The sequence below is a fragment of the Podarcis bocagei genome, assembly GCF_964188305.1.
Source record: "Podarcis bocagei genome assembly, chromosome: 2".
Taxonomy (NCBI): Eukaryota; Metazoa; Chordata; class Lepidosauria; order Squamata; family Lacertidae; genus Podarcis; species Podarcis bocagei.
This window is the reverse complement of record NC_138126.1, coordinates 81,139,100-81,152,090: the sequence shown is the minus strand read 5'-3', so window position 1 is coordinate 81,152,090 and position 12,991 is coordinate 81,139,100. Positions and strand designations below refer to the sequence as shown.

Here is a 12,991-nt window from a genome sequence, read left to right as displayed (position 1 = left end):
ATGGGCAGTGTTACTTGCTTTAACAATGCTGCTTGCATAATGCCTCCCATGTTGTGCAGTTATAGCATTATCTGCATTATTAATTGTCTCCTCCATGGTTATAGACTACAGTTGACGGTGCAAAAATTAAATGTAAATGCTCATGGAGATTCTTACTCTGGTTTCTCTTCAGATCGTATAAATCTTTCGCCTTTAACTGATGGCATTTTTAAACTAACCTCGCTGCCCTTCACATTTCCGTATGGTAATTAGGATACTCAAAACTATTGTAAAGTTACTGGAAGTCATCGTGCACCACAGTGTTGTCCCAAACCACTCTAAAATGGAAAAGAAACAGGCTTTCCTGTTGACAAAGATATTATCTGCACCTTAAAGAAAACGGAAACTCATCTGTCTTGTTTGATGCCTTTCCTTATGCAATATGTAACTGTAGCCAGTGGCAATTTAAGACTGCTAGGATTGTGTCATTGGCATTCATTGGCTTCCAGTGCAGCCCACAAACGATGCTAGTGCAGCAACTTTGCCAGGAGCTAAAGGTTAGAAAAGCATTTAAGCTAAAGACAGAGAAGAGAGGCTCAGCTACCCAATGAGGTACAGCTACCATGTTGCTCAAAGGACTATGAGAAGCTTAGTCCACACATTTTTGTCTACAAAGCACTCCGTATTCCCTAAACAGAATTCGTCCCTCTAAAGCCATTGCTGTCTTCCACCTTAAACTATGTATTATTTTCCCCACTAAGATCCACATGCCTTGTCATTTATGGCCAAAATTTGCACTGGCTTACATTTCCCTTATTGACAGCACAGCATATCAAAGTATGCTGTTGAAAAGGAAAACTGCCTTCTTCCTGCTAGAAGGGCCCCATAGGCTCAGAATAGCTGTTTTATGGAAAAGAATGCAGCCATATATTGGGGCTGAGAATGGCTCCTAGCAGGCTCCCAAGGGTCACAAGTAAGCATTTCTGCCCTGGAAAGACCTACAAGTTGTTCCACCACAGTAGATCCTAGGATCTCGTCATAAATCAGATAAAACATCAGGATTACAGCTTTGGAGCATCTGTTGCACAATGGAATTGAATGCCTCTATTGAGGTGGAAGCAGCAAAAAACCTGCTCTGAATAAATTCTACTGCTTTTAGATGGCAATGGGACAGGTTGCCTATGGGCAACTACAGTTGTGTGCACTGTAGGAGGATGCTGCCACACAAAGACTGAGCAAGGAAAGAGAATCGGCAGATAGGTCAAGCAAAGTTGCTTTATTGCTTGCATGGCACCTCTCCCCTAAAGCCCCAAGACATTTCACATCCCATTCAGGCTAGTGTAGAGTTCAGAGGTTCCTATAACCACAATCAAAATGCATTTATCTTAAAAGCCGGAGCATCTAATAATAGCTTGCAAATTCTTTTTCCAACAAACAATGCCAAGAAAAGGGCTTTTAAATTTCAGTAAGATGCCTCTATTGTGGAGTAGATGACAACTTCCTGGAGAGGAAGAAATGAGAGATTCCACATGGCTGCATGCTTTACTGACAAAATCTCTGGGGAGTAATAGAGGAAAACATCCATCAGCTGTTTGCACAAATTTCAAGAGAGGGAACTCTGGACGTTTGAAACCTAACAGTCCCCCCCCCATCAGCTTTCTTTCTTTGTAGCTTGGTTCTAAGCATGGTTACTTGCTGTGACGATTCAGAACCGCCATGCAAGAAGCTGCTTCTCTTGTGCATGCAGAGGCTTACTCCTATCAATACGTTAACATTCTCCAGCTACAGAAGTGCTTCACAGTTGCTCAGTGCAACAGGAAGCTTCAATCTGTGACTTACAAAGGAAGAAAGTGGGATTGTTTACTTGCTGTGTTCCAAGGACACTGATAGCTTTTTCTTCACTATTCCTCATACCTGCTTCCCCTGTTGAACCATGAATGAGAAAAAGTGCCTTGAAGGAAGCAAATGTCATCCATTGCCTATTCCCCACAATTTTTACAAGATGACAGGAGCCATTTCACTCCACAGTGCCTCTGTTAAATCTTCCCCATATATTTCCTCCCTGTTTGAAATTGCCTGAGTGCTGTTTCAGTAATTAAACTGCCTAATTCAGTAAATATCCCATGATTATGGTGGGGGGAGGTGCCCAGAATTATTATTATTAATTCAAACAATTGTTTTCTCCAGTACTTTCCGCCCAAGTGGGGTTCACTGTCTATTTTATGTTATTTTCTTTTGCTGGGTGGGGAGAGACTCATGGCAAAGGTACTTACAGCTCAGCCCCTACCTTAACCCAGCAGAGCAGCATCTTGATGAAGCTCTTCCCACTCAGCAGCTGTACCTTCGGCATCTACAAGGACCAGAGTGTTTCCCAGATCACTTAATTATCCCTGATTGGTTCCTACTGGTCAAAACACGGAAATATAGACAAAAGAGCCACTCTGTAACCAGCACAATAACCCATAAGCGGTGACGGTAAGTTGTGGCAATGAGTAACAACATTCTTCCTCCTGCCCCCTCCACACACACCCTCAGGCCAGCTGGAAACGGGGTTTAAGGGCGGTAGATTTTAATAATGTCTTTGATGACCCGTCGGCAGATTGGGCAGCAGGCATTGAGTTGTTTCTTCAGCTTAAGACCACAGGTGTTGCAGAGGCACATGTGTCCACAGGTGTAGATCACCACGTCCACCTCGTTGTCAAAGCAAACGGTGCACTCGCCATTCTTGCTGCTTGACGGCTCCGGAGGTGGGAACACGGGAGACACTGGAGGGCTCAGAGGTGAACTTGGAGCAGTCACTGCAAGGAATGGGGAACAGAGAAACCTCGAGTCAGAACCACTTCCCTTTAATCTGAGCCTCTTATGTCAGGCAGCAAAGAAAAAAGGGGGACGCAAAGGGTTGCTTCCTTTAGACAAAAGTGCTATGAACAAAAAGGTCTGGGGGATGTTTTAAAACTAGCAACACTTTGACACAAGAGAGGGAACAGCAGAACTCAAGAAATGTTTGCATATATGCCCTTTGTGGGAAGCAAAACCTCTATCAATCCTGTTTCCACATTCATAAAATCTACAGTTTCAAACAGTTGTCGTTTAGGAGGTTTTTAAAGACCAAAGACATGCAGTATGACTTGCATGGGGTGCTGCTAGATAGACTTTGTCTATCATGATTTGTCCCTGCTGTGGCTGTTGCAGGAACCACTTATCCATTCCGTTTCGCTGCCTGGCAGTCATACCGGCTGCGGTAACTTTCTGAATATGGTATTTGCAAGGGGTGGGGTACTTTCTTTAAAAGTCCAAGTGCATAGCAGAATATTCAGGTGAATTTTATATAGCAGCACATAAAACGCATCACAGAAACAAGCTGGCTTCTTTAAAAATTATTTACAGTAACTGGCACAGCAGCTCTGCATTTAATGAATGGGATTTGGGGCTGTTCGTAGCTACCTGGCATTAATATTTGTATGGTCTGAGATTTAATAATGAATTCAATAAATAAAAGTACTAAGAAAATGTTTTCAATCATATACTTTGTATTCTAAAGCTCCATTAATAGAATCCTATAGCATGAGCTTTGAACCAGCAAAGGATGTTGTACCAGCTCTTAATATTTCTGGAGCAGAGTAGCTCATGATGATAGATTAAGCAGCATTGGCTTTCATCCGGCTGTGGTTCAGTGGTTGTGAAGTCCATATTTCACTCATCAATAGGAACTTTAATCCTTTCAGGATTTCAGTAGCGCCATGTGGAGTGACAGTTGTATTTTGGGTTGTTGTTTTTTAATACAAATGATTTTGTATTGCATTTCGTGTTCTATCTACCCTGGTTCTGCAAAAAACACACGTTACATAGCATAGGACAGCTCTTCATACACAAGGTCATTTCTTGTTACGAATGTCACATGGGGATCATATGACCCCAACCAAGGGAGCCCCTTCTGGAGCAGTTCATGAAACCACTGTGGGAATAGACCAGGGCTGAGGAACCTGCGGCCCTCCTGATGTTGGACTCATGACCATTTCCATCATTTCCACCCACTGGCCATGCCTGCTGGGGCTGATGAGAATTGGCGCCCACCAAAGATTCCCCACCCTTGAGAGAGACAAACAATGGCTCTGTGGGAGCACTGGGGCAGCACCTTGCTCCCCTTCCCCTAGAACAGGCTGCCATGCAATGGTTTTCCTGTTCAGGTAAAGTGGGGCATCTACTCTTGGGAGCCAGCGTGGTGTAGTGGTTAAGAGCGGTGGACTCATAATCTGGTGAACCGGGTTCACTTCCCCGCTCCTTCACATGCAGCCGCTGGGTGACCTTGGGCTAGTCACACTTATCTGAAGTATCTCAGCCTCACTCACCTCACGGAAGGGAAAAGGAGATTAAGGGGAGTGAAAGGCGGGATATCAACTCCAAACTCCTCTTCTTACTTCTCATGCCATAGAGTTCTGGGTGTGACAGGTTTATAAAGTAGCTTTAGTTTCTCTAGGCTTCACAAAATTGTAGAGTTAGAAGGGACCATGAGCATCATCTAGTCCAACCCCCTGCAGGGCTGGAATATTTTGCCCTATGTGGGGCTCAAACCCACAACACTGAGTTTAATAGTCCCATGCTCTACCGACTGAGCCATCCCTCAGGGAGGAAGCTATAACAGATATTTCCTACTGACAGCAACAGGTGTCACCTCATTTGTTACTCTCAGGGTTTCCATCTGCTTGCATTAAAGTCTAACACAACCCCAACAGCAGCTTTAGGAAATCTGGACGCTCCTCTGTCACAGGAAGAAAGAGGAAGTTCGGCACACACTGCGCAAGTTACGACATGCCTCATTCAGGCAAAGCAAGACTCAACTTGTAAGGTCTGGCTCATAACTTTTGGGCAGGGTGAAATGTGTGTATTCAAGCAACAAGAGTGCAGGAGGCACAAAGCGAAAGGGTCCTTACCTAGGGATGACTCAGAAGCGGAAGAAGACCTGTTCACGCTGAAAGCCATATCTGAGTCACTGTCATATTGGGAGCCTCCAGGGGATCCTGAGGGAGAGACTGTCACAGGGCTGGACTGCACAGTGCCTGAAAATACAAAATAACAGGTTCTGTCAGCTTCAGAGGTGGGGCAGGAATCTCTCAGGCAAGCAGTGCGGAACTGAGTCTACCCTGGGACAACACCATCCATTTCATCTCCACAACAGACTTACTGTGTAATTGGGAACTTAGTATTTTGTAATACTTATTAGCAGGTTGATTTGTTTAAAGAAAATGAGCTTCCTCTGGTTCCAAGCTTGCCTTAACTGCCTTGTTAAAGCTCACTCTATTCCCACCCAATTCAGATGTTTGCCCAATTCAGGGGCAAAAATCTTACTGGCAAGATCCAACCAGGAGGTTGAAGACCAGTGGTGGAGACTGTCTAGAACATGGGCCCATGAGGCTGTTTTGACCAAGCCACACCCACCTGCCCCTACACCTGACATCATACATGTGGGGTATGTGGTTTGGCCCAAAGCAGGGTTTGCAGGCATCACCAATCTGAAGAAAAGGAAAAGAGGGTCCTGTGAATTCTACTTACAAAGGACCTTGCAAACAGGAAATTAGGACCCCAAGAAAGATGTCAAGTTACTAAAATACAGCCTACCCCCACCTAGCCAAAAGGGTGCAGCCAACTGAGAGTGATGCCTACGAAGTCAGGATAGCTAAATGGAACTTCCCTGCTCAGAAGTGGTATGTGTATCCAGACCAGAAGCTGAGAACAAAGTGAGAGTGGAATGTAGCCATAATCCTCATGCCCTGTTCGGCTGCTTTTTGGCAAGAGAATGCTGGAGCAGAGGAATCTTGGGCTGATTTGTGCAAGGCAATTCTGATGTTCTGAATTATGGGAGTACAATCAGCCCTATTCCAAAGCAATGCTAGTTTTCAGCCAGGAATATAAAACTCAAGTAGTGATCAGACCTCTATATTGGCAAAACGGCCCATAGGCTGGTATGTGACCAAAAAGGGGCCTGGTGGTGGTACAAGCAGGCAGTCTGCATCTTTGCAACTGTGCTAGGGCCACTGAAGCTGCTTACAGCACTGGCGTAACATTCAGCCATACACCAGGGCCTACCTGAGTGTTCTAGTCAGATGTGATCGAGAGCCCTCTCTGCTCCATCGCATGGATCACATAGGCTTGTAGAAACAGTATACAATGGTACATCTAGTTACAAACTTAATTCATTCCACAGGTCCGTTCTTAACCTGAAACTGTTCATAGCTAGAGGCGTGCTTTCGCTAATGGGGCCTCTTGCTGCTGCTGCGCCGCTGGCACACGATTTCCGTTCTCATCCTGGGGCAAAGTTCTCAACTCGAGGTAACTCTAGCAGGTTAGCAGAGTTTGTAACCTGAAGCGTTTGTAACCTGAGGTGTTTGTAACTCGAGGTACCACTGCAGAACAGTATGCACATTTACCAGCTTCAGTTTATGAAAAAGTACATGCAAGTTGCCAGACAAGCGGCAGAGTCATCTGGTTTTGACCATCTCCCCAAATATAAGATCATGCTTCAGCAATGCCAATGCAAGGCACAGCTGGTGGCAACAAGGGTTTAGTTGGCCTATAAAATGCCACAGAGAGAGGCAACAGCCCACTGAAGCCAGGGAGAATGTAATGCCTCTCCAAAGCTGTAAAGAAATCTCAGCTTTACACTACACTACACCCATATTTCTGAGCTGCACTTACCTAATATTTTGAGTTGATTGATTACACCATGGATCGTGAAAAATACCCACAGTGACTGCGAGGTATCAACGCACATCAGCATCCCACGGTTGATCCCGTTTATTCCATGGTGCACTTCTCCATTTGGCAAGACCACAAAGCTGAGGATGTCCCCATTGTTGAGGACTGGGAAACCTCGGCAAACCACCCAGTATTCCTTGCGATCCAGAAGGAAGTCTGGATCCGCTGGGAGCTCATTTGTTCGTAAAGTACCAGGATCACAAGAAGTGATGCCAAACGTGAGGGCTCCATAGTACGGCAGCCCCAGGTGTCCAACTTCCACAAAGAGGCTTTCGCCAATGTGCAAAGGCCGGTCGGAAAACACCAAAGTCCTATTGCTCTCTTGCCAGTTGGTGCAGGCAGACACCCGGTCCTGAGAAAAGTTAATGTCGGGCCCACGAGTAGGGTGGAAACGCAGATCTGTATCGAGAAAGGCAGGCACCACTTGGGCAAGCTGCCGCCTGCTTGGACAGCAAGGGATGGTGTGGTTATCTGTCGGCAGCGCAGGCATACGGCTCAAGTTCAGATTAGCAATTTTGGCCACCACTTGGTTGTTCTCCAGTTCGTTGTTGTTGAAGTTGGCTGAGTCGTGGCTGCTCTGTGGAAGGCAAGTGCTGAGTCGTGCGTTGCTGAGACGGGTGGAGGTCATCGTCTCGGCAAACATGCTGTCTGTGAGGCAATGACAAGGAAAAGCTGTATGAGAGGCAAGCTGAAAATGGCAGCCTACCCTGGCTTGATCGTTGCTTTTTGGCCACTCCTTCATCATACTTAAAACATCAAATATGATACTTTTCCTAGTCCAATTGTGTTTCCAATTAAAGTGGGCAAAAGGAACACAAAGAAAGAAAAATCTATCTGGAAACACAGAATTTTCAAGGTAGATAGGAATTCTTCCATCAAACAAAGCACCACCAATATTTGCTCTTCTATGGGAGCGCTGTCCAATGGAACACCGCACTACAAGCTGGTTGCCCGATGCAGGGGCCTCTCTTCCTCTCAGACTTGCATTTGGTGCTCACAAAAAGAGACCTGTTTCTGTTCACTGCCTCACTCAATTGCAGAAAAGCAGATTCTACAAACTACACTACCTACTTGAGAGAATAAATATTCCATCCTCGTCTCATCTCTCTCATACCTCCGCACCCCCACCCCGTCCTTGCCAATTTAATTCATGTAAGAGAGACTGGAAAGAGAATGCATTTAATCACTTTAGACCATTAATAATAAATTGTGTGTAATGTACTTGCATGCTAAAATAGCAGTAGTGACCTTTAAAAAAATGTTTCAAAGCATACTAGACTATTTGTTACTGACAGGCTACGTGAACAAGCGACAAACTCTCTCCCAGCACAACATCCCATCTGATAGCGCCCAATCTAAACAAAAAACATAAAAACCACAAACATTTCTAGCCCCAAAGCATAAAACCAGAAGCACATCACTCCATATGAACCATTCCCCTGTATAGTTATTGAGAGTTGATAATGAGAAAAAGAATGGGTATGAGGAAAGCAAAGGGCAAGATACTTCGGCAAATTTTGATTCAGGACATTCAGATTTCTAAAAGAAAGAATCATCATAAGATTATTTTCCCAAAGTCTTAGATCTATAATCTGGGGGCCACTACCTGGACAGTAATTCATGCTGAAATCATGGCATGACTTGTGGATGGCAGCTTAAGGCTGCAGTACTGTGCGTGCTTACTTAGGAATAAAACACACTGAATTAAGTGGGATTTACTTCTGGGAAAACGTACACAGGTTTACACTGTTACACTTGATTTTAAGTTACACATAGCTCTGCTGCATTTGCATGCATTTTAGCCTCCTTAAAAGTGGAAATGTATTGAAAATTTATCTGAAGTGCTTAAAGTTGACTATCAATGCAATATATGGAAAAATCAAACGTATCAAACGTATAAACAGCTTTCAATTTTGATTAGCCACATAGCTTTTCTTGACAGAAGGAATCTGGGAGGGGGTGTTAAAGTAAAGCCTGCCTTCCTCCTCAGGATCTCAAGTAGCCAGTTCAATATTTCAAAGGAGTGGCTTTCTCTAATTGCTTAAGTCATAAAAGCTTCACATCTACAATGTTAAGAGTTGATATAATGAATTTGTACATAGTGCATCCTGCTTTGTGAAGCATCTACAGTTCTATATTTGGGACACCTCTGTTCCCGTCTTCCAGCCACTCCCCAATTACTGACACTACAAAAGTGATCCAACTTGGCCCTCACTTTCTCTTACATTTCTACCTGTAAAATGGTAATAATAGTGAACTGTAAAATGGTAATAACTGTGATCTATTTCATATGGATGCTCTGAAGGGAAAGAAGCGGCGAAGCACTTTTGAAGGCTCTGATCAAAATTCAGCAAGAGTTAAGTGCTGTTATGCTCATTTATTTTAATGGGCTTTTGGCACACAGTCCAAATTAATTGACTGTGGCCAGTAAGTGCTATAGCACATTGTAAACTATAGTTCTACAGACTACAAGGGGAGAGAGAAATGGCCTGGTTTCTACCTGCTGCCTCCACTGACAAGCTAGCCATTGTATAATTCACTTCCTAGGAGCTGTGCCCCTTCAACTCTACCCAGGGTCATAGTGCAGGATCTAGCACACCACAGACCATAGCTTTCTGACAAGGCTTAGTAGGGCACAGGCAAACTCAAGTGAAAATGTAAAGACAATTTTCAGAATCATGCTAGGTCTTGGTATGGCATAAATACCCACATGCAAGGCAGAGAATAAATTTCAATAGCCTTTTGGCAAGGCACTTAAAACTAGGTAAAAGGGGCAATGGCTAATAACATACTATTCCTAGGTGTTTGTTTAATTTTAAGCCGAAAAAGTGTCCCTTGTTTGGGGTGTGGAAGGACATGGAAAGGGAGCTTAAGAATTTGGGGAGGTGGGGAAAGGTTGTGGTGGTGGTTTTCAAAATTTTAAGCACCCCAGTTTAAATCGTGCCTACTTAAGAATGATTTGAACTATTTTCCATTAATGCATTCATTATGTCATTATTGCTGAAGCTACGTTATCTTTAACAATCATGTCCACAATTAAGATGACAGGAATGCCAAATCTGTCCTTTGAAGTCAACTGTAGAGCTGCAGATATGTGCAGTAAACCAATACCAAAAAGGGGGGAGGGGGTTGTGACAGCTTTATTCAGATAGCCCCGGAGTACACCAGATGCATGTATTAGTGCTCATGTTCTGAGAACACTGGAGGCAGCAGATTACATCACAGGCAGCATCCAAGATCCCTAGTGCTTTGTAAACACATACTATCAGGCTTGTCTATAAGGACAAAAATAAGTCCACAATCATGGCTCATTGAGCTGTACTTCTAGGTACGACAACTGAAGACAAGCCATCACCTGAACTCTACAGGACAAGGTGATAAATCAAGAGCGAGGAATCTCTTGCCTGGACGGAATAGATTCAAGAAGAGGAAAAACCCAATGCTTTGGAAAAGCTTCCAAACTCTTGGAAAGAGAATTACGACATTGCTGCCCTCGCTGGAGTCCTCTGATAAGCAGAGAAGCTGGCGTTTCTCTTGTGTCAAGGTGCTGTGCTTTCTAAAAAAACCCGATAGGGCAGGAATGCCACATGAGAGGCTCTAAGTGGCCGTCACAGGAGATAATGGTTATAAAGCCTGAGCTGGAGAGGGAGGATGAGTCATGGCACTGCATGGTACACACAGCTGGCAATCTGTGGAGCCAATGCAAGGGGAAGAGGCCTCAGGTCATTGGCTTGGTCTCCTTGGTTGTGGGGCTCACAGATCCAAAAGTTAAAAGCTATCTCACACCAAGGGCACCAGTGCAACAAACACACCTGCAGTTTTATCAAGCAAGCTTATGTAATAGGAACAGGCTACCAATAGAAATACTATGAGCAGTTTCTGGCATTGGTTTCAAATTTATGAAGTGCTGACATATTAATTTAGGCAACTGTAATTGGGGGGGGGGGAATATCTGTTGCCAGCTTATCTGCCCCATGGTGCAATCGAATTTAACCACGAGGGAGCAGAATGCCCACCTGAAGATTTCACATTTGCAAGCAGGGGCTTGCTTATTTCATTTATTTATTACATTTACATTCCACCTTTCCTCCAAGAGCTCATGGTGGCACACCTGGTTCTTTCCTTCTCCATTATTATCCTCACAGCAAGCCTGTGAGGTAGGCTTGGCAGAGAGACCGTGAGCTTCATACCTAAGTAGGGATTTGAACCCGAGTCCCAGTAACAGTGACTGGATGAAAATGAAAATGCAAGCTTAGTATCTGGGCTTTACACTTTACAACATAAGCGCCACTACCTACCTCACACAGCTTTTTCTGAGAGAAGGGGGATATGACAAAAGGGTCTATGCAGAAGATTTTTTAAAAAACAGACCATATACACCCACCTAGTATTTGCACTTCATGCGTGATTCCATAGACATCTATCAGTGCCCAGAGAGGCCCAGAGACTTTGACGCCACAGTGAAACAGAATTGGCTCTTCGTCATTAACGCTATAGAAAACTCTCCCATGGCGGTCGACCCAGAACGCCAAGATGTTGTCTCTTAGTGCAAACCTCTCTGGCAGGGCTTTGGCCCAGAAGCCTGGCCGTGTCACCAGGTCTGGGCAGGCGTATTTTGGTATGTCGTCTGCGCTCATCTGCGATGGATCGTGAGTGGTGAAGCCAAAGCGCAGGGCCCCGCTCCACCCATGGTGCACGGACACCAGCTTGAGACGCACTTTCTCGTAGAGGTGGATGGGCCGGTTGGTGAAAGTGACGCCGTTGCAGAAACTGTTCCTCCGAGTGGCTTTGCGGGAATGGGCATCCAGGCGTATGTTTTTTCCTTTGGCCTGGAAATGGAATCGCGGAGGTTCAGTAATGGTGAGGACAGACCGCCTCTCATGGCTACTGTTAGGCAGTGTGTAATAAGGCCTGTGGGATACAGAGCGAGCCTGTTGACTGGTGTCTGCAGATAATAATAATAAAAAAAACAGGAAGAAGAGGCATTGTTAGGAATTTGCTAATTTAGGTTGCAATGCTAAGAAAACTGCTTCCCCCACCCCCCAACTCCAGCTACTGATATGTGCAGATTCTAGGCTAGATTTTAACAGACTAATCAGATACAAACACACTCCTTATTTGGACAAAGTTCCTCTGCTCCCTGTTCTTGTAATCCTAGTAAGAATGACATTTTTCCGGTGGAGAAAAATTCTGTCTCTCAGCCAGTGTTCAGCTAGAACCAGTTTTTAAATGAATACATTGCTAGACACAACTGACACCTCAACAGAAACGCAAACAAAAAAAACCTTAGCACACTAGGTTGAGGTGGGGAGATCCAAACTGCAGTAGTCACACTGCTACTATTTGGGGCCAAAAGAGGAACTGGCTAGACAATTTCATTGCTGACATAAACAGATTTGCTCAACAACTGCTTCTATAATTTAAAACATGGGTAGGCAAACTAAGGTCCGGGAGCCAGAGCCGGCCCAATTGCCTTCTAAATCCAGCCCATGGACAGTCTGGGAATCAGCCTGTTTTTACATGAGTAGAATGTGTCCTTTTATTTAAAATGCATCTCTGGGTTATTTGTGGGGCGTAGGAATTAATTCATTATTATTTTTTTCAAAATATAGTCCGGCCCCCCACAAGGTCTCCTGAAAAAGTTTGCTGACCCCTGATCTAAAACTTGGGGCAATTGTTAAGTAGGCATCCCAGAAGACAGAGAAAGCAGCCAGTCTGGAGCCCTGTACCCCAGGCAGCCTATGTGTGCTAAGTGAGAGAAGAGGAAGACTGACATAAAGAGAAGCTGCCGATATGTGGTAATATTACTTGCTGCCACCCTTCTGCCTCTTCTTGGTCCCCAATACATGTCCTGTTGGAAGTGACTTGAAGCAACAGTGCCCTCTTCTACCTATGAACTCAGAAGCAGACAGGTAGATTGTATGTTTGGAACAATGATAGCATATCAACAAAAGGAGGTGGCATATTTATCTTAGTGGCACTGAACACCTCCAAGATGACCTGCCCATCATTTAAAAAGAGAAAGTGAGTCACCAAGTTAGTAACTAATCTGCAATCAACTGTTGGACCACCCAGGCAACCAAGCATTTAACCATCCCTAAAAGGCCCCTGGTTCCGAGCTCTAAGTGCTATCTTTGGCCTGCTTAGTATCCACAACATGCTTTGTAGCTCTTAAGAACTAGTTTTCAATTGTATGTTGCTTCAAATGTTAGCTGCTGATGGCTTAAATTCTGAAAATCCATTTGGGGTATCATAATTT

The 12,991-nt window shown here is 44.5% G+C and overlaps 1 protein-coding gene across 4 annotated transcripts in view; it reads right to left on the bottom strand.

Moving 5' to 3' along the window:
- Positions 1-2,527: 2,527 nt before the first annotated feature.
- Positions 2,528-12,991, bottom strand: part of NEURL1B (neuralized E3 ubiquitin protein ligase 1B) — a 187,577-nt gene continuing 177,113 nt past the window's right edge. For all 4 annotated transcript variants that reach the window (XM_081178562.1, XM_081178564.1, XM_081178565.1 and 1 more), the window contains 4 exons: positions 11,117-11,677; positions 6,673-7,380; positions 4,911-5,036; positions 2,528-2,777 (listed from right to left, as the gene is read on the bottom strand). In XM_081178562.1, the coding sequence (XP_081034688.1) occupies positions 2,533-2,777; positions 4,911-5,036; positions 6,673-7,380; positions 11,117-11,677 (1,640 nt within the window). In that variant the 3' untranslated portion in view covers positions 2,528-2,532. The remainder of the gene's footprint in view (positions 2,778-4,910; positions 5,037-6,672; positions 7,381-11,116; positions 11,678-12,991) is intronic.